The sequence below is a fragment of the Scyliorhinus torazame genome, chromosome 8, assembly GCF_047496885.1.
Source record: "Scyliorhinus torazame isolate Kashiwa2021f chromosome 8, sScyTor2.1, whole genome shotgun sequence".
Classification (NCBI taxonomy): Eukaryota; Metazoa; Chordata; class Chondrichthyes; order Carcharhiniformes; family Scyliorhinidae; genus Scyliorhinus; species Scyliorhinus torazame.
The window spans coordinates 239448281-239470672 of NC_092714.1; the positions used below are offsets into that span (position 1 = coordinate 239448281).

Genomic DNA, 22392 nt, shown 5'->3' on the forward strand with positions numbered 1-22392 from the left:
GTTACATCACTTAGATGAGAATGGTTAAATGACAATCACAAGTTCAGTCTCTCTGGAGGTCGTCTTCTTCTGGTATAACATCTCAATATTCAAGGCATTAGATTGCTCTATTCCATCCTCTAGCGGTGTTAGTGCTCGACTTGGATCTGGTAAGGCAATGTCCTGAAATTTGTTGTCTCGTGGAAAAACGTTTTCACGTTGAGCTTGAACCTTGTGCTTGACACGTAGTAATGCTCATCTGTTCTTTCTGAACAGTGCTCCTCATTCTGTTTGCACCAGGTTGGATCTGTGTGCTACATGTTTTCTAACTTTGGCAAGATTTGGCCAACCACCTTCTGGATCTTGAATCCTCACAAAATCCCCTTTGTGAAGCCCAGCTAAAGGTCTGGTATGTCTATTGTATACCTCTTGTTGTTTCTTCTTTGTCTTAGTGATTCTTTCATTTATCTTCTTGTTATCAGTTTCTGGACTGATGATGTGTGGTAAAGTGCTTCGTAGTCTTCTCCCCATCAGCATTTGTGCAGGTGAGAGAGTCATCGATAACGGTGTTGCTCGGTATGCCAATAGCGCTAATGACATGTCTTGACCATCTTCACTTGCCTTTAGGAACAATCTCTTAATTATCCCTACTCCTCGCACTGCTTTCCCATTGAACTGTGGATAATGTGGCCTGGGCATCACTTCGTTAAAATTATATTGCTCTGCAAACTGTGTCCACTCCCAACTTGAGAAACATGGACCATTGTCAGAGACAACGACAAGCGGACTACCATGGCGTGCAAAAATCGATTTTGCTGCCTTTATTACCGATCTGGCAGTCAAACCTTTTAACAACATCACCTCTGGAAAGTTGGAGTAATAACCTATGACTATCAAGTAGTCATGATCCTGGAAATAGAATACATCCGTGCCCACCTTGTTCCATGAACTGGTCACAATTTCCATTTGTTGCATGGTTTCCTTGCTCTGTGCATATACTGATCGATATCTCGGTTCATTCCTGGCTAATACACCGATAGTCTTGCTCGGCTATGACACTTCTCGATGCCTTGATGACCCTCCTGAATCTGCTGCAGAATCCCTAGACGTAAACTGACAGGTATCACTCTCCTGTCTCCTTTCAGCAGGACACCATCAATTGTAGTAAGATCATCTCTTGTGTCTTTAAAGGGTGATTTGCATCCAGCAGGCCATCCTACTCTGAGGTATTGTTTTACCTTCTGGGGGGTCAAGTCCTTTTCAGTTTCGGCTTTTATGGTCTGTAGTTTACGATCAGATACTGGTAGTATCTCAGAAATTAATCAAACTTGTGATTCCACTATTTGGACTAACTCAGGTTCTGATGGTTCAGCATCAATGGTTGCCCTGTGTTCTGATGTTTCAGCAACAGTCGAAACTATGTTTTCTGATGTTTCAGGATCAGTTGAAGCTTTATTGTTTGATGGTTCATCATCAGTCAAAGCTATGTTTTCTGATATGCCATCAGCATTATGAACTTCGGAGAGGTCTTACACATCACCTAGGTTTACCCTGGACTCTTCATTTGTGTCATCTGAAGTACCCATTGAGTGAATCCTTTCCACGAGCTGCAATCTTTCACAAGCAGCAATACCAATCAATGATGTTGTGACCTCAAAGTTGATGGGTCACTCTATTTTCCCATTCTTCACGACGATACAGCATGACCCCTTTGTAGCTATCCTGTTACCATTGTAATCTCTGAGCTCACAGGTGGATTGCTTTATCAGAAGCTTACTGATTGCTTGCTTTCAAGATTGGAATGTGATAATATTTGCGTGCACTCCTGTGTCAATCTTGAATGGGATCCATTCACCATCTATTTCAAATGAGACAGTACACTCCTTTATTATCTTTGAGGGTATGTTTATTGGTCTGTCTTCCCAATCCAATAAATCAATCTTGGTAATGGCTTCAATCATGAAGGTATTGGACAATGCACAAGGTGAGCAATCCTCTCTATCTTCTGTGATTTGGAATTTTTCTCAACACTTTGGATCCTTCTGCCATTCCCTATATTGCTGTTTAACTTTGGTTACTGGAACAGTCGGCTCAAAACGGCACTGTGCTGCAAAGTGATTCATATTGCAATTGGAACAATGTTTCCCTCTCGCCGGACAATTTATTTTTACTGTGGGTGTGTCCACAGCATGTGCACATCATTATGCTCGTGATGTCACAATCAAAATGGCCACCAGTCATTGTGTGTAGTTTTCTTTGCAGCGACACAGCATTATGGCACCAGCACTGTTTATCAATTTTGCACTCTTTTCCTCAGCCACGAATTTGGCATATTCGCTTGATGCCTACTTGCTGGCCTTACACATATGTATAGCGTCTTCGATTGACAACACCGGTTTCCTCAACATTTTCTCACACAGCCGTTCATCGTTAATTTCGAACATAACTTGGTCCCGCAGAATAGACTCGGAGGAAAGGCAAAATTACAGGACTGCGCTCGGAGCTTGACAGCTGTGGCAAAGGAATCCACTGACACTCCCCTAAGCTGCAGCCTTTTCCGAAATATGTAGCGCTCACAAGTCTCATTCACCTGTTTCTTACAGTGTGTGTCAAACGTTTGGAGCACCATGCTGTGTTTATTTTTGTCCTCATCTGCACTAAATGCAAATGAATTGAATAACTCCAATGCTTGCGGTCCAGCCAAAATTAGTAGGAGAGCTATCTTATGTTAGTCTGATGCATTTTCTAGCACGGAGGCAGAAATAAAGACTTTGAACTGTTGCTTAAAGAAAGCCCAGTTCAGGCATAGTTTACCATGTGTTTTGAAGTGGTCAGGCTTCTTGAGATCTTCCACCTTCTGATCAGTCTTTACTGTTGATTTTTTCCGAGATGTAGCTTCTGGGTTGCTTTCTTCAATCTCCAATGTTTTCTACAGTAATCTAATTACCGTTTCTTTCAAGGAGTAGACTCCTGGGACCATGTGGTGTGATTTGTGTTGCTTAGTTAGGATGGATTGCGTAGTGTTTCACAAATACCACAATATAAAGTTATGATTTTAATTATACTATGAAACTTATGTTTCGACACTTAGTCCTTTTAAAATACAGAATTGATCAATAGCATCTAACTACACTCACCTACTTGTGTGTCATTGAAGCTGCACTCATCCACGCATTGGACAGCATTTCATCACTCTCTGATGATTTTGCCTTGTAGATGGTGGGCAGGCTTTTGTGAATCAGGAGGAGAGTTACTCTCCTCAAATTCCCAGCCTCTGGCTTGATTTTATAACCACAGTGTTTATATGCCTAGTCCAGTTCAGTTTCTCATTAATGGTAATCCCCAGGATGTTGATAGTGGGGGATTCAGCGATGGTAATGCCATTGAATGTCAAAGGGAAAAGGTTAGATTGTCTCTTGTTGTAGATGGCCATTGCCTGGCACTCATGGCACAAATTATACTTACCACTCATCAGTCAAGCCTGAATATTGTCCAGATCTTGCTGCAAATGGATATGGACAACATCGGTACGCGAGGAGTTGCAAATGATGCTGAGCACAAGTGAACATCCCCATTTCTGACATTCTGTGGGAGAGAAGGTCATTGATGCTGACTGGGCCTAGGACTCTACCTCAAGGAATTCCTGCAGTGATGTCCTGGGACTGAGATGACTGACTTCCAACACCACAACCATCTTCCTTTGCGTTACATCTGACTCTAACCAATGGAGGCTCCTCCCCCGATCCCCATTAACTTCAAATTTACTCTGGATCCTTGATGCCACACTCAGTCAAAAGCTGTCTAATAACTAAATACCTTGTAGTAGCAACTGGAATGAAGGGTTAAAACCTCTCACAGAGCTGTGAAGAGAGAGAACACATTTATTTGCAAAATTCTAATAGCTTGCATTCACAGAAGGGTTAGGTTGAAGAAATATAACTGTTTCCTGCATGATGTTAATTCCTGACACAATACAATTTCAACGACAAGAATGTCCACAATGAACACATGTAACAGCTCTTGAAATCCCAGTCTCACTCGTGCCATGTTGTAGATCCGAAAAACCCGAACAATGATGTCCTCTTCAAAGTCCGCTGAGATGAATTCCACTTGGATAGGGCCATAGCAACACACACTTTTCTCTGGCCAGTATTGAAAGCAGACCTGGGCAAAAGACACAAGCAGTTAAAAAGGGCCCGAAACAAATTCTAAGGCTCAATACGGAATTACTCGTGGGTTCAAAAGTACAACCACTTTTTAAATAGTCAAATCACTGCTGTGTCTTCTTACTCCGAACATTTCTGCTACACTCTGGGTGAAACCCTTTTGGTGCAAATAATTATAGCAGGCGCAACGCAACGCCTAGAAATCACTCGTGATTATGTTGGTTGGATGAATATTTAACATGTTGCACCATGCACTACCCCTTTCACGGTAGCTTATAAGCAATTTGCCACTTAACACTAGCCCCAACTGGGCCAAGACCCTGACCCTGGTATTTAAATTAAGCTAACTGCATAGCGTTAGATAGATTCAGTACAGTAATAGTTCAGGGAATGTTAATGGGGGCAGCTCTTACAAACAGCTCCCACCCCGAAATGATGCCCGCTCCAAACGGCGCACTTGTAACTTTTCTGTGTCGCAGAGGAAAAGAGTGGGAATGGATACAGATCTTATTCATTTTGCCTACCTGTGCAGCATCAAGTTCATTCAACATTACTATTGCTGAGCAGTGGTAATCGAACACTAGCCTCCAGAAATCTGTCACAGTATTTGGTAAAGGATGCTGTGTGACAATGAATGCCGCAGGCTGCTTGTGGCTCTGAGAAAGTGATAAGAAGCAACATTCTTAGTTGATGATGTCATATGCAGTTCTGTGTTTATGTCAACATCAAAGACATCAACAACATTAACTTCAAAAATAATGTAGAGTTAAGGCCAGAAATGATTATCTCTCTTCCTGATCTCAGAGGAATTACACATTTAACATTTTATATGTATATGCATTGCTTCAGTGATAGAGGTAGATTTAGGAGGTCCACCTGATGTCAAGAGGAAATTGTGAGACCAAGAACATTGAAAAATGAAGAACTTCGAAAGGTGGAGCCCATCTAGGTGAGAGATGTTGGCTGGACTTGATTAGTCAAGATGCGTGACCTGAGGGTCACTGATGAATGCAGGACAAAATCCATTATCCAAGAGCTTTGGTGGGATTCCTTATGACGATAATTTGTTCAGAGATCATAGAATCCGTACAGGGCAGGAGGTGGCCATTCGATCATCGAATCTGCACTGGCTCTTTGAAAGAGCACTCTACCCATGTCAACACCCCTGTCCACCCTGCCCTATCCCTGTAACCTAACCTGCACATTCCTGGACAAAAAGGGGCAATTTAGCATGGTCAATCCCCCTATTCGGCACATCTTTGTCTGTGGGAGGAAAGTGGAGCACCCGGAGGAAATCCACACAGACATGGGGAGAATGTTCAAATTCCGGAATTGAACCCAGGTCTCTGATGCTGTGAGATAGCAGTGCTAACCACTGTGCCACCATGGCACCAAGGAATCCGCAGCTCTCAGTCCTATCACAGACTGGGAGTAAGGAAGATTAAAGGCAAAATATTGGAGAGGGTACACTCAAGGACATACATTTGTAGATGAGTGATATGCATTGAGTATCGCTGGGTTGAAAGAACCAGGGATCTGATGGGTTTCACAAGGATTAAACTTGATGCCAGTCATAATCATAGTATCCCTAGAATGCAGAAGGAGGCCACTCGGCCCATCAGGTCCACAACGACTCCCCCCGAATGACCACCCTACCGACGCCCAATCCCCCGTCCTATTCCTGCAACCACACCCTAAGGGGCAATTTAGCACGGCCAATCCACCGAACCTGCACATCTTTGGACCGGGGGAGGAAACCGGAGCACCCGGAGGAAACCCACACAGACACGGGAAGAATGTGCAAACTCCACAGAGACAGTCACCCGTGGTCGGATTCGAACCCGGGTTCCTGGCGCTGTGAGGCAGAAGTGCTAACAACTGTGCCACTGTCCACCCTATAGCAGTATACAAACCCGTTCTTGTTTATTAAGATGAAATAAATTAGAGTTGGAGATATGAGAAATCTGGATGATAGACCTTTTGCTGTTACAATTGCATCATTGTATTGGCTGCTGGTTTACTGAAAAGGGAGCAGTGTGGACCACTGTTTTATGATTGCTATCTTGCAGGAACATTTCAGCTCTGAATACTACTTGTCAAGAAATTTGTCAGGAAAATCCAGGAAATTATAATGGGCGCAATTTAGTGGCCTCGTCGCACCCGACATGTGTTGTGACAAGGCCATTGAATCTTACGTTGGGCAAGATCCAGATCAGTACATTTAAATGAGCCTAATATGCATGCGTTGGAGTCTCTGGGCACCTGGAAATAACAGCCTCCCCAGCGAGGCTTCAACTGGGCGCGGCTTAGTATTGGTCCACACAAACAAGGACCAGACGTAATGGCACCTGGGGGAGTGGTCTCTCAGGCCATTGGAGACCCCTGGGTGGGTGGGGACAGGACAGGGTGGCACCCTGGCTCTCCCTCTGGCACCCTGGCATCTTTGGATTGCCAGATCGTCACCTTGGCATTGCCACCCTTGCACTGCCAAGGTGCCTGGGTGGCACTGCAAGGCTGGCAGGGACACCTCCATGGTGCCTAGGTGGCAGTGTCAGCATGCCAGGGTGGCACAGCCAAGGGTCGGGGCCTGAGGGGGGCCATGCTCATGAATGGGACAATGAGAGGGGTATGAAGGGTTTGGGGGGTGAAGGGCAGATATGAAGGGGCTCATAAATGTTGGGGGGATGAAGGGTGGGGGTCCTGAAAGTGGGGTCCCTCAGCAACCTCATAACAGGGGTGTGTAGGGTAATTCCCATGTGTGCAGGGGCTTGACATTGCCCATAGTTGGAAGGTCTAGGGGATCTTTAAGCTCATTTAGATCGGGGCACCCTTTCAAAAGGTTGCCCCATTCGCTGAGGAGCTGGTCTCGCCTGGCGAGTTCAGCTCCCCATTGCTGAAAAAATGTCCAAGTGTGGGCTGAACCGGGAGAAACTATCCCAGGCTCAAAGAAATGACTTAAGTGCGGGTGCGTACCGGTGTGGATCTCACCCCAAAAGCCAGGAGGAAAAACCCCGCCAAACACGCCCAAAATGACACATTCAAAATTTTGCAGTTGAATTGCGTTCAATATTTCTCTGTTGGTAATATTCTGGTCATTTCTTTTTAACTGTTAGGGTATTTGATTGGCGATTAAAACAGAGGACGGTGTGACTGTGTGAATGTAAACTGGGGGCGTGATCTCATAGGCACTTGGCGCCAGAAAAGCAGCTCGCCACAGCGCAGTGTGGTTGATAAAAGTCAGGAGATCCCGCTCCCGGGATCTACCCGACTCACAACACCTCGCGAGATCCAACACGATCTCGCGAAGCGCTGTGATGTAAACCCCGCCCATTGTGGGCGGGATCACTTTTTGGTAAACCTGCATAGAGTCTGACTCTAATGTGCAGATTCCCGAGGTACCTTAGGCTTTGAGATGCATCCCTTTCGCCTCAAAGACTTTGGGCGAGCGCTGCTCAGCACTGGTCCCCACAAACCGGGACCAGACGGAACGACACTTGTGGGGATCTTCCAGTGGATCAGAGGCACCCAGCTGCAAGCCCTTGGGGCAGGGTGGTGCCTGGCATTGCTGGTGCAGGTGGGAGGGGGGGTGGGGGGAGAGGCTGGGAACTCTTGCATAGTGCGTTTGGGGTGTCGGGGAGGTCGGGGATTGTTTTGGGGGCTGCTTCGCGGGCCGCTTCGGGGGCCTCCGAGATCGGGATGCCATTGATCTCTCGCTACATTGGGAAGTTCCAGTGAGCAAAACTCCTCTGTATGAAATTGTGCTGTGTGTGGCTTCGGCCATGGGTTCCCGTTCAGGCTCCTTATACAACGTGAGTCGCAATGAATGGCCATGTGTTTCTCGGCACTGCGAGCATGGGGAAACACACAGCTAAACACACTCGCTGGGGGATTTTGTTCCCTTTTTGGAGAATCACGCCCTGGGAGTTTGATATGTTAATGAACTTAGGTAAGGTAATTTAGTACAATAGTTAGAAAACAGGAATCGATTTGAATGGATGTTGCAGCTCAAAGGATAAGATATGCAAGGGGAAAAAGTTAGGTGTCATAGGTGAAGTATGGATAAAGGGAATTTACTTTTCTTTTAACTTGTAAAAGCTAAAGCAAAGAGATGAAGCTAATCAATTCTAGGAGAGAGTACTTCCAAAGAAACTGGGTGAGATAATTAGAGATCAAAGGCAAAGAATGTATTTAAGGAGATACTATGAAGGGACCTGTTTTAGATCTGAGCTAACAGCAGGAATAGCTGGTTAACTCCCAGCAAGCAGAGCGAACAAAGCCAGACTTGAAAAGCCAACGGCTGGGAAACCTCAGAGGCCACCTCAAGAAAGAATTAAAGACACTGTCTGGTCAAAGTGACTGGACTTTTATAGACCTTAAAATCTATAAGATGTTGCAGAGCAAGCTGGGGAAGTTTAGCTCTGAAGGTCATTAAGATTGTTTGGAACTGTTCGAAGTATTGGTACTGTGTGAAGCCATTGTCTTATTTAAGTGGGTCAAAGTGTGTACGGAATCTGCACGTTCAGCTCGTGTCTGCATGGGTTTCTTCCGGGTGCTCCAGTTTTCTCTCACAAGTCCAGAAAAACGTGCTGTTAGGTGAGTTGGACATTCTGAATTCTCCCTCTATGTACCCGAACAGGCGCCGGAGTGTGGTGACTGGGGTATTTTCACAGGAACTTCATTGCAGTGTTAATGTAAGCCTACTTGTGACACTAATAAAGATTCTTGTTATTCTATTTTTGTTTATTTTTTTCTGATTTATTAATAAACATTTACTTTGCTATAAAATCATCACAGGCAGTTGGAGACATTAGGCGCGATTCAGCGGAGTTAAAACTAAGTCCGCTTTTGGGCATGTTTAGCGGTGTTTCTTGGTGGCTGCAGCACAGAGATTCATCCCGCTATTCAAAGGCTTTTTCTCGGACTTGGGGAGTGTCTCTCCACCGAGGCCGCACTTAGAGTGATTTCCTGCTGGCGAGCCGAAAGAACGTTCGCAGATCATGGTGCCACTTTGATCGTCTGTCCCGATCTTTCCCCTTCCCCCCTTTCAACGCTTCCCACTTGATTCACACCCCACAACCTTGGGGAGGCACCTGCACACCCCCCCTCAATCCCCTCTAAGTGGCAAGGCCCCCCTGGGCCCTATCCCTGGCAGTGCCAACATGCCACCTGGGCACCCTGGCATTGCCAGTCAGGGACGCTGACAGTGCCACCCAGCACACTAGCATTGCCAGACTGCCCAGGTGGCAGTGTCAGGCTGCCAGGATACCACCCTACCCTGTCCCTGACCACCTGGGGATCTCCAATGGCGTGAGAGACCCCCGCAGGTGCCATTATGCCTGGTCCACGTTTATGTGTTCCAGTACTAAAAGTCGCCCTGGCGAGGTCTTCCAGGTGCGGCATTTGTGTACAGGGTGCCTTATGGTTCATTTAGATATTCAGATTCGGATCTCGCCCAGTGAGGGTGAGGTCCAGATCCCACTGGATGGAGCGAGTCGGAACAGAGCCCAATTTGGGGCTCTCGCGCAGTTCAGCCATTGCGCCCAGCTCACACCCATCATTTCTGGGTTTCAAAAGCTCTCCTCATACTGTACAAATTGCATTCACAAACGTGATGACAACTGTTTCAAGTTTCTTTTCTGGGATTCCCTTAATAAAACTATAGTGCAAAATTTGTTAAGATTAATGTAGAAATATTAGTTTTTATACAAACAGCATTTCCGCATTAGTATAGCTATACTGAGTAAATGAAGAAGTCAAAATGCAATGTCTGATACAACGAGTGAAAGAATATATTTTTTTGCTTACATCCATGAGTGCAGCGTTGATGTAGTTGTTTGTTTCACCATCGACGGAAATAAGGAACGGGAGACATCTGTCCGGCGGGAGGACGTCCATGTTACGGTTCTTGTCGTGATTGCGTGGTAATAGACCAACACTGCAATCCTCAGCTCGGACACGAGGAGTTACAATATTTAATGTCTGCAAATGAAAGTTCCAATGGAGGAACTGAGTAATTGTCATTTTTTCTCACTCAATTTACACAAATTAGTCTGAACAGTTGCATCTTCCTTCCAATTTTCTCTTGAAAAGACAACGCTTTATGGAACTAAGAATTCCTCTGGCTTCTATATGTGGTAACATTGGAAATGTTCAGGAAGATATTCGCTGATTGGGAATTCATCCAAACATTTAAATACTTTGCAAAAAACAACTGCAGGAAACTTTTACGAACTCAATTTCAATGTTACCTGCACATTGGCCTGAATGCTAAAATGGATGGGTACATAAGGTGGGAAGAGGGAGCAACATTGCTTTTAATTTTCTTTTTTTTTATAAATGTTTTATTGAAAATTTTTTCCCAAACAACAATTTTTCCCCTCTTACAAAGCAAACGCAACAATAACAATACAGAAATTTTAAACAATACACAAGTAACAAAACCCCTTTATCTTTGACCTAAACTAAACCCCCCCCCCCCCTCCCCCCCCCCCCCTCCCCCTGGGTTGCTGCTGCTGGTCATCTGTCTTCCCTCTAACGTTCCCCTAGGTAGTCGAGAAATGGCTGCCACCGCCTGGTGAACCCTTGAGCCGATCCCCTCAGGGCAAACTTTATCTGCTCCAGTTTAATGAACCCCGCCATATCATTTACCCAGGCCTCCAGTCCGGGGGGTTTCGCCTCCTTCCACATGAGTAGGATCCTGCGCCGGGCTACTAGGGACGCAAAGGCCACAACGTCGGCCTCTTTCGCTTCCTGCACTCCCGGCTCTTCCGCAACTCCAAATAGAGCTAACCCCCAGCCTGGTTTGACCCGGGCCTTCACCACCCGCAAAATCACTCCCGTCACTCCCTTCCAATACCCTTCCAGTGCCGGGCATGCCCAAAACATATGTGCGTGGTTTGCCGGGCTCCCGCCACACCTCCCACATTTGTCCTCCACTCCAAAGAACCTGCTCAATCTTGCTCCCGTTATGTGTGCTCTATGTAGCTGCTTTTAATTTTCTTTGTTGGGTGTAGCATTTTAAAATGTGCACAACCTTTAAATTATTTTATGCAACTGCACATGTAACTCAAAGGGGGCAAAGTGTGCTCCGCCTGTGTGGGAGCCATGGGGTTGCTGTGAGGCTGCCTGGCCTTGTAACTTAGGGGGGACCTTGCATTACAATGTGCTGCTCACTTACTGAGTGAAGGAGGAATCTGGAGATAGTCTTTCCTTAACATATTCGCACAATCCAAAGAACACAGGTACATACTCCCTTTTCCGCTCCCCCATATAAACGGAACCTGGTTCATAAGTGTACATAAGAATGATGCTCTAATCTTTCCTCAATTAGTAATATCTGTTCTCAGTTGCAGTACAGCATGCCCTTCATTGTAACAGGATTTCAACATTAACACACAGGGGGTGGGGGCAGGGGTGGGGGGTGGGGTTGCAGTTTTGGATGGAAAATCCAGAAGTCTTAGGTTTCCCAACATTTGCCTTTCATCCCTGACAAATTGCGCACCTGAAGATTGGACTGATTGACAGGTTTGGCTTGAGTTGGCCAGGGAGGATTCAGGAGCAGGCTGCAAGGCCAGTTGTGGTGGGTGGGAACTGATGCCCAATCAATGGTGCCTGACTCCAATTGCATAATGTGGAGATGCCAGCATTGGAGTGGGGTGAGCGCAGTAAGAAGTCTTAGAACACCAGGTTAAAGTCCAGCTTGTTTGTTTCAAATCACTAGCTTTCAGAGCGCAGCTCCTTCCTGAGGTGAGTGAAGAGGTGGGTTTCAGAAACACATATATAGACAAAGTCAATGATGCACGATGATACTTTGAATGAGAGTCTTTGCAGGTAATTAAGTCTTTACAGGTCCAGACAGAGCGACTGGAGAGAGGGATAATCACAGGTTAAAGAGATGTGAATTGTCTCAAGCCAGGACAGTTGGTAGGATTTCACAAGCCCAGGCCAGATGGTGAGGGGTGAATGTAATGAGACATGAATCCAAGGTCCTGTTTGAGGCCGTACTCATGTGTGCGGAACTTGGCTATCAGTTTCTGCTCGGCATTTCTGCGTTGTCACGCGTCCTGAAGGCCGCCTTGAAAAACGCTTACCTGAAGGTCAGAGGCTGAATGCCCTTGACTGCTGAAGTGTCCCCGACTGGAAGGGAACATTCCTGCCTGGCGATTGTCGCACGATGTCCCGAGGCATGGCACATTGGCGAGACCATGCAGACGCTGCGACAATGGATGAAGGGAGTTTAAGTCCTTTATTTGGCTACCTCTGCAAGTTCCTCTCTGTGGTGCCTCTTTGGTAATTGAAGAGTTCCAGATTATTCCTAATTGCACTTCCCTCTAACATCCGGTTGAGTTCCACCTCTCTACCATGCATTGTCTCTGGGTACTGAATGACTCCCATACATTTTAGCAGCCAGACTATGTATAGAAAACTATACAGATTTAACACAAACTTAACTGAAAATTCAGCATTCTATTTGTTCTACTTCTTGTCAATATACGTTGTTCAATGAACCACTTGTACCGCTCAACTATTCTCAAATACCACTGCCTCCAGGAACAAGAGGAAATTCAACATGGATACCCCAGTCAGAACCTCTTCGGTTGTGCGTTAGCTCCCATTACAACTGTTCAACTTTAGCTTGTTAATAATCCGCATCCACGAGTGAGCATTGTAATGCAGAATGTCAATACGACCAACACCATATGTCTTTCCCCACTATTCTGATGCCACCCTATTCAAAACAGCCTATGTGGTTGGTCAGTTAAGATCCACTCAAAAGTCAAGTTAACCATCATCTAACAGGATATTTTCATACAGACTCTCCATTTTATTTGTGATATTTATCCGCCGTCCATGCGTACACTTTTATATTGAAAAGCATAATAGTTATTGAACTTTTTTTCTTTTTGCAATCATGTTTTTTTGATTCTTTGTCACCTGAAACTCATCTTTGATCTGGCTGGAGTTGGTTTGTGGGTCCACTTTGCTGATGTTATAAAACATAGATCTGAATTCACAGACTGGTATCGTTGTGTTTCCACATAAGCATGCCTCTAAAATTGCATCATGAACAAAGACATACTGCTCCTATGGCACAAAAGCAAATGGCAGATGTTAGTTATTCAGACAGAATTGCAACCAGAGTTTTACATTATCAGTTTCCGTGTAGCCCTGAAGCACTGTGCCAATAATTACTTTTTCAGACTTTCCAGTTATGCTGTGGGATATAAATTTACAAACACTTCACAAGTAGATCTGAAATTCCTCTCTATTTTCTTTTTAAAATATTTTTATTCTCCTGCTTTTTCCCATTTTCTCCCAAATTTACACCCAACAACAATAAACATGAAGCAGTAACAAATACAATGTCAAAACCCATATCAACAACAATCCCATCCTCCAACCAAACCCCAAACAGCAGCACACATGTTAACATAAACAAACAACGAAAAGGAATCAGGAATCACCTATAGTCTCCATTAACACATACAGTCCCCCTCCCCCAACCCTCCCAACGCCCCCCCCCCCCCCCAATCTTCGATGGAATCCCATGATGCAGAACCCCTCCATCCATTCCCTCAATTCAAACTTAACCTTCTCAAGAGTTAAGAAGTCCAGCAGGTCCCCTGCCACACCAGGGCACAGGGTGGAGAGGTTGATCTCCATACCAACAGAATCCGCCTTTGGGCGATCAGCGAGACGAAGGCTACAACATCTTTCTCCATACCCGTTTCCAACCCTGGCTGGTCCAACACCCCAAATATCGCCTCCCGAGGACCTGGATCCAGTTTCACGTGCACCACTTTCGAGATTACCCTAAAAACCTCCTTGCAGTAATCCTTCAGCTTTGGACAGGACCAAAACATATGAACGTGATTTGCGGGAGGGCGGCCACCCCCCACGCCTCCCCCCCCCCCCCCGCAACGTTCACACACATCTTCTATCCCCTCAAAGAGCCAGCCCATCCTCGCCGTCGTGAGGTGTGCTCTGTATACCACCTTCAGCTGTATCAGCCCCAACCTCGCGCACGAGGTGGAGGCGTTCACTCTCCGGAGCACCTCACACCAGAACCCCTCCTCCATACCCTCTCCCAACTCTTCCTCCCACTTTGCCTTGATCCTTTCCAGCGGTGCCTTCTCCTCTTCCAAAATTGCCCCGTAAACTGTGTTTGACCGGGTAGAATGGGGGTACTTGATGGCAGTTCTAGAGCGGTTTGGGATTGGTCCACGATTTGTGGACTGGGTAAAGCTGCTGCATAAAGAGCCAAGGGCGAGTGTCCGCACAAATAGCATCAGCTCGAGATACTTTTCTCTCCACCGTGGGGCTAGGCAGGGATATCCTATGCCCCCCCGTGTTGTTTGCACTCGCAATCGAGCTGTTGGCCATCGCGCTAAGAAGTTTGGGGGTATGGAAAGGGATATTTTGGGGAGGGGAGGGGGTGCGGTAGAACATAGGGTGTCCTTATAAGCCAATGACTTGTTGTTATACATGTCGGAACCGAGTGTGTCGATAGGGGGAATATTGGAGCTGCTTCAGGTGTTTGGGTCTTTCTCAGGGTACAAATTAAATCTAGACAAGAGTGAGTATTTTGTGGTGTCTCGGCCGGGAGTGGGGGCAGGGTTGGGGAGGGGGCTGCCATTCCGTAGGGCAGGGAACCTCACTTTAGATACGGGGGGTGCAGGTTGCTCGAGATTGGAGGGGGCTCCGTAGGTACAACATTTCCAGTTTGGTGGGGAGGGTGAAAGTTGATCTGGCAAGGTGGGATGGTCTCCCTTTGTCACTGGCGGGTCGGGTACAGGCGGTTAAAATGAACGTGTTGCCGCGATTTCTGTTTATTTTCCAATGCCTGCCGATTTTCCTGCCAAAGGCATTTTTTAGAGAGATTGAAGGAATGATTACCTCGTTCATATGGGGAGTGAAGGTGGCCAGAGTTAGAAAGGTGCTGCTACAGAGGGGAAGGCAGGCAGGGGGTTTGGGTCTTTCAAACCTGATGAATTATTACTCTGCGGCGAATGTGGAGAAGGTATGGAGCTGGGTCGGAGGGGTTGATTACCAGTGGGTCAGAATGGAAGAGAGTTTGTGCAGGGGGTCGGGATTGAAGGCGCTAGCAACTGCGCCGCTCCAGATAGCCCCGGGGAAATACTCAGGGAGTCTGGTAATAATAGCATCATTGAGAATTTGGAGGCAGGTTCGCCAACACTTCGGGTTGGTGGCAGGGTCAAGGGAAATGCCGATTCAGGGGAACCACAGATTTGAGCCAGGGAAGTGGGATGGAAATTTTCAGAAATGGGAGGAGAAGGGGATCAAGACACGAAAAGATTTGTTTGTTGGGGGTCGGTTTGCTGGATTGAAGGAGCTGGAAGCGAAGTATGGGCTGGAACAGGGGAAAATGTTCAGATACATGCAGGTTTGAGATTTTGCCAGAAATGAGATACAGGGCTTCCTGGTGGAGCCGATCTCCATATTGCTGGAGAAGGTGCTGAATTCCTCTCTATTTTAAACAGGGTTATCCCTCCACATAAAATGTGGGGCGAAGATTTACAATTAAATTAGACTCAACCTGTTTTCAGTGGGATGAGAACAATGGCTTCCCAACATTAAGTTGTGGGAAATTTCTGTTTATCCAGTACTTATCCAGACAAGCTGAATGATTCAAACTCAATGCAGTGGAAGGATTGGAAGCGAGATGATGTGGTAGAGCTGGGTGTCATCACAAGTGGAACCTGACATGTTTTTGGATGATGTGAGTAGTCTTGATGAGAAATAGGAGGAAGCTGTAATGCCTAAACCTAGAGGCCCAATACAGGATGTGGAAAAATGTGAGGTTATGCACTTTGGAAGGAGGAATGGAGGCATAGACTATTTTCTAAAGGGGGAAGTGCTTCAGAAATCAGAAGCACAAAGGGACTTGGGAATCCTTGTTCAAGATTCTCTTCAGGTTAATGTGCAGGTTCAGTCGGCAGTTAAGAAGGCAAATGCAATGTTAGCATTATGTCGAGAGGGCTAGAATACAAGACCAGGGATGTACTTCTGAGGCTGTATAAGTCTCTGGTTAGACCCCATTTGGAGTATTGTGAACAGTTTTGGGCCCTGTATCTAAGGACGGATGTGCTGGCCTTGTGAAGTGTCCAGAGGAGGTTCACAAAAATGATCGCTGGAATGAAGAGCTTGTCGTATGAGGTACGGTTGAGGACTCTGGGTCTGTACTCGTTGGAGTTTAGAAGGGCGAGGGAAGATCTTATTGAAACTTACAGGATACTGCAAGGCCTGGATAGAGTGGAGAGGATGTTTCCAGTTGTCGGAAGAACGAGAAGCAGAGGACACAATCTCAGACTAAAGGGATGATCCTTTAATACAGAGATGAGGAGGAATTTCTTCAACCAGAGGGTGGTGAATCTGTGGAACTCTTTGCCGCAGAAGGCTGTGGAGGCCAAGTCACTGAGTGTCTTTAAGAGAGAGACAGGTAGGTTCTTGATTACAGGTTTCTTATGTACAGGACGCACCTGTGCAATTTTCCACATTGCTGGGTAGATGCCAGTGTTGTAGCTGTGCTGGAAAATCTTGGCTAGGGGTGCGGCAAGCTCTGGAGCACAAGTTTTCAGTACTATTGCCGGGATATTGTCAGGGCTCATAGCCTTCGCAGTATCCAGTGCCTTCAGCCATTTCTTAATGTCATGTAGAGTGAATCTTATTGGCTGATGACTGACAGCTGTGATGTTGGGGACTTCTTACGAATTGCAATGGTTAGCAATCTCTTCATTAGCAAGATGGTTTTTATGTATGTTCTAAATAAATAGCTGATGACTGAGATTAAACATAGACAAGGCAGTTTAGGGAAAATGTGGCTGCCTTTGACTTGAAAGGTAGCAAAAAGCTCTTATGAAACTCAATTGACCTTAATTTTGAACCCGGAGGTCGGGATTTCCCAAAACCTGACAAACCTTGGACCTTCCATGCACATGCAGGCCGGGATCGACCCTGTTACGTTCTTTGGGCTGAGTGCACTTGTGCCGTGGAAAATGGTGTGGACATGTGGTCAGGTGACCAGGTACGGCGCACCATAGTCAGAAAGTGTCCCATACAAGAGGTAAGGGAGGGGTCATGGAGAGATCCCAAGAAATTCCCCACGAAGGGCAAAGGAAACCGGGAGCAGTCCCAAAAGGAAATCCCAGGTAAGGGATGAAGACAGGGATCAGAAACACATAGCAGGTAAATTAAAGAAATTGAGAGGAATGGAGAAACAGGCTCCAAATAGGACATCAATGAGGAGAGCAAAGATGGGGATATTAGAAAGCTCTGGCTGGTAAAAGTAGGGAAAATCCCAAGCTATTCTGTAAGTATATCAATGGGAAGAGGATAACTGGGGAAAGAGTAGGGCCCATTAAGGATCAAGGGAGAAATCTATTGGTGGAGTCAGAGGACATTAGTAGGGTGTTGAACGAATATTCCACATTCCATATTCCAAGAGAATGAGGAGGTAGTGATGAATTCTGGGAGAGAGATTGTGAGGTTTTTGAGCAAATTGTTATAGGGAGTGACAAGGTATTAGAGGTATTGGTGGGCTTAAAAGTGGACAGATCTCCAGGTCCGGATGAATTGTGACCCAGGTTGCTGTGGGAGGCAAGGGAGGAGATTGCCAGGGCCAAATTTGTAAGTCCTCTCTGGCCACTGGGGCAGTGCCAGAGACCTGGAGAACAGCTAATGTGGTCCCACTATTTTAAGAAAGGTTGTAGAGACAAGCCAGGGAACTACAGACCAGTGAGTCTCATGTCAATGGTTTTAAATTAATGATAATCTTTGGTTGGGAAACTACTGAAGAAGATTCTGAAGGAGAGAATCTTTCCCCACTTGCAGATGCAAGGTTTAATCAGGGATAGCCAGCATGACTTTGTCAGAGGGAGGTCATGCCTAACAAATATGATTGAATATTTTGAGCATGTAACTAAGTGTATAGATGAGGGTAGTGCAGTTGAAGTAGTTTACATGGATTTCTACAAGATCCCACATGGGAGACTTATTAAGAAGCCAAATGCACATGGGATATAGGGTCCTTTGATAAGGTGGATTCATAATTGGCTTAGCGGTAGGAGGCAAAGGGTGATGATAGACGGCTGCTTTAGTGACTGTGACCAGTGACTTACCACAGGGATCCGTGCTAGGCCCCCTATTGTTTGTAATTTATATAAATTACATAGGTGACTATGTGGGGGGTAGGATCAGTAAGTTTGATGACGCAAAGATTGGCCGGGTTGGGTTGATAGTTAGGTTACAGGAAGGGGCTGTTTAGCACAGGGCTAAATCGCTGGCTTTGAAAGCAGACCAAGGCAGGCCAGCAGCACGGTTCAATTCCCGTAACAGCCTCCCTGAACAGGTGCCGGAATGTGGCGACTAGGGGCTTTTCACAGTAACTTCATTTGAAGCCTACTTGTGACAATAGGCGATTTTCATTTCAATTTTTCATTTCATATAGACGGGATGGTAAAATGGGCAGATAAGTAGGCAGATGGATTTTAACCCTGAAAAGTGTGAAGTGATACACTTTGGAAGGAGTAATTTAACAAGGAAATATACTGTGAAAGGTCTGACACTGGGAAATTCCGTAGAACAAAGGGACCTTGGCGTGTTTGCCCATAGATCTCTGAAGGCAGAAGGGCAGATTAATAGGGTGGTGAAAACGGCATATGGGACATTCTCTTTTATCAATTAGGGCATAGATTGCAAAAGCAGGGAGGTCATGATGGTGCTATATAGAACTTGTGAGGCCACAGCTGGAGTAGTGTGTGCAATTCTGGTCGCCACAATATAGGAAGGATGTAATTGCACTGAAGGGGATGCAGAGAAGATTCACCAGAATGTTGCCTGGGATGGAACATTTAAATTACACGGAGAGGTTGGATAGGCTTGGGTTGTTTTCTCTGGAGCAGAGAAGACTGAGGGGTGACCTGATAGAGGTGTACAAGATTATGAGGGGCATGGACAGGGTGGATAGGGAGCAGCTGTTCCCCTTAGTTGAGGGGTCAGTTATGAGGGGGACACAAGTTCAAAGTGAGGAGTGGGAGGTTTAGGGAGGAATTTGAGGAAACCCTTTTTACCAAGAGGGTGGTGATGGTCTGGAATGCACTGTCTGGGAGGGTGGTCGAGGCGGGTTGCCTCACATCCTTTAAAAGGTACCTGGATGAGCACTTGGCACATCAAAACATTCAAGGCGATGGGCCAAGTGCTGGCAAGATGGATAAGGTGGACATGCCTTTCATGCATTGGTGCAGACTTGATGGACCGAAGGGCCTCTTCTGTGAAAAGAGCTTTGGGAGCAGACTCCATGTGAAAAGGCAGCTGAAAGTTAGTGACTCCATGCTGAGGGATGTTGGGGTTAAGGTACCCCATTGGAGCAATGGCATTCTGTTCAGCATGGCTGAAGTTGTACCTTAATTTGGTGCTTGGGTGTACACTCAGGAATCCGGGGAAATGAAATCTCGGAAGACGAGATGGAAAACCTGCCAGGTGAGCTGTTGTTGATGCTGTCTGAGTTTGGTAATTCAAGAGGGCTAAAGAGAAGCCTAGAAGATCCAACAAGGCAGCTGGAGATTGGTGACTCTATGCTGCAGGCCCTTGGGGAAAAGGTACACCTTTGGATCAGTGGTATTCTGTTTAGCCCAGCCAAAGACCTGAAATTGTGCTTGTGAGTTGGTACTTGAGTGTACTTGAGTATCCAGGGGAATGGAATCTCAAGGTGCGAACTGAAATCCTGTGACGGGGACCGTCATTGAAACTGTCCGAAATGGAACGACTTTCAGAGAGAATTCTAAGGCGAGGTCTTCAAAGACGAAGTCTGGAGAACCTCGTGAGAAAGGTGAACTTTCAGTGAGATCGGTTGACTCAGTGTTATGGACACCTGGGTGGGTTGTTGTGAAATCCATGCAATCTGTTTTGGTCGCATCTGCCATTTATTGTGCCATGCAGTGTGTTTGACCACAGTTTACTTGCTGATCCACGTGTCTCACATTAGATAGATACTGCAAACTGTTTTATCATTATAACCTTGTATACTAAAGTTTAATTTTGTTTGTTCAAAACCCATGGAATTTTGTGGCTATTTGCATTGACCAAGTGTCTTAAATCTCACATTTTGTCCACTTTAAACAAAATGTTGTTGGTTCCTAACCGGATCTTACCAACAACTTGAGGATCTGGGCAAGGATCCTGGCAAGTTATCGATGGAGAGAGTGCAAGCACAGGTATAGATTCTTGTACTGTTTAATTGACAAGCAGTGCATGTAGAGAATAGCACAGCACATCAAAATACGAGATAATGTTAGCGTCAACTCCCAGTTGTATTGAAAGTGATGGTATCTATCAGGTTCTGTGCTCCTGGTTCATTCCAGCCACCTGCCAGGGATTTTGCAATCTTCAGTCAATCTGGCATGTATAATGTCAGTCCCTCGCTAATGGACAGAGTGACCAAACAAGCAGATGGAATATTTGCTTCACTGATTGCGGAGCATGAACAGCAAGAGCAAAGCAGATCTATAATCAGCTGGTTTTGTAAAACTATTGATGCCAAATGAATTGATTACTGCTCAACTCCAAAGCCCTTTCATTAAAGTTGAAGGTATTCTACCATTCTACCGATAATCTCGTGAGAGCGAAAGAAGCTGTCTATTCTCTTTGTGTTCAATTTAATAAATCCAGGATGCATTGCCAGTGCAAGTGAGGAATTCAGGCGTGCATTTCTCCAGATTTCCTGACCATTTTGGTTTCTGTCCTGCCTTGGCTCATTCCTTATATTCCATCATGCCCCTTACATCATGGGAGTCTGAGAAAGATCTCGGGCATATTTGACGATTTTAAATTTCCTGGCACACAGCTGCACTTGGCAGGAACCACGTATCGGAAACAAAGCTATTGTTGTCGTATTAATTACCATATATACCTGTGTAAATGTCCATATCATGTCAAAGTCGACCCAAGAGTTTTGGCTTAAAAGTTTGTAATTTGTCATGTAAAAGTTGATCATAGTTTTTCAGGGATCAAAGCCCCAAAATGTTAATGCCTATGTATAATCCTTAGAGTGGTTTGGGATGCTAAAAGCACGACAACCTTCGAAGGAACATTATCAACAGCACAGGTATTCCAAGACAATAAAAGCCCACTTGAAGTTTGGAAACCTGATCAACAAAATCAACAAAATACTTGCGTTTATACAGTGTTTTATCCTGCCATTAAATGACTTTGAAGCACTTCACACAGTGAATTGCTTTTCTTGAAGCTGAGTGAGGATTATCATGTAGATACTATTGTGTAATAACCATCCTTTCACAGCAATGTCCTGGGAACAGTAATAACTTGAATGATGAGTTGATGTATTTGTTGGTGAGATTGGTTAAGGGAGGCAGGTTTGTCCGAATAATGCAAGGACCCCCTTCCTTTCTTTCTTTAAAGTTGTCATGCAGTGTCTAATGGCTACATGAACAAATGGGCCTTGGATTTAATCTCTTATTTTGAAGGATGGCACCACTGAAAGTAAACTTTCAGTACTCTTTTTTCAAAATAATTTTTATTAAAGGTTTTCATAAAATATCAATAACAAACTGAAAAAGAAACCCAGCAGGGTTAAGTACAAAACACAGTCCAGAAAAACAACCCTCCATACCCCCCCCATACATAAATAATAAATTAACATTAACACCCCGACTTAATACAACAAGTATATACACCCCCTTAGACCCTCCAGTGTAAATAACAAAAAATAAAATAAAGTGACCCCCCCCCCCCCCCGTGTTGCTACTGCCATTGACCAATGTCTACCGCTCTGCCAGAAAGTCTAAGAACGGTTGCCACCGCCTAAAGAACCCTTATACCGGCCCTCTCAAAGCGAATTTCACCCTCTCCAACTTAATAAACCCCGCCAAATCGTTGATCCAAGATTCCACGCTTGGGGGCCTCGCATCCTTCCACTGAAGAAGAATCCTTCGCCGGGCTACCAGGGACGCAAAGGCCAGAATTCCGGCCTCTTTCGCCTCCTGCGCTCCCAGCTCCTCTGCCATCCCAAATATTACGAGCCCCACAGCCCGGCTTGTCCCTGGATCCTACCACCCTCGACACCGTCCTCGCTACGCCCTTCCAAAATTCCTCCAGCGCTGGGCATGCCCAGATCATATGGGTGTGGTTTGCTGGGCTCCCTGAGCACCTAATACACCTGTCCTCACCCCCAAAAAACCGACTCATCCTTGTCCCGGTCATGTGTGCCCTG

General features: G+C 45.7%; 1 protein-coding gene across 9 annotated transcripts in view; it reads right to left on the reverse strand.

Annotated features, from left to right (window-relative positions):
* LOC140428486 (receptor-type tyrosine-protein phosphatase T-like) overlaps nt 1-22392 on the reverse strand; it is a 1877905-nt gene that overhangs the window by 16307 nt on the left and 1839206 nt on the right. For all 9 annotated transcript variants that reach the window (XM_072515007.1, XM_072515008.1, XM_072515005.1 and 6 more), the window contains 4 exons: nt 13080-13229; nt 9951-10124; nt 4670-4801; nt 4018-4143 (listed from right to left, as the gene is read on the reverse strand). In XM_072515007.1, coding sequence (XP_072371108.1) covers nt 4018-4143; nt 4670-4801; nt 9951-10124; nt 13080-13229 — 582 coding nt within the window. The remainder of the gene's footprint in view (nt 1-4017; nt 4144-4669; nt 4802-9950; nt 10125-13079; nt 13230-22392) is intronic.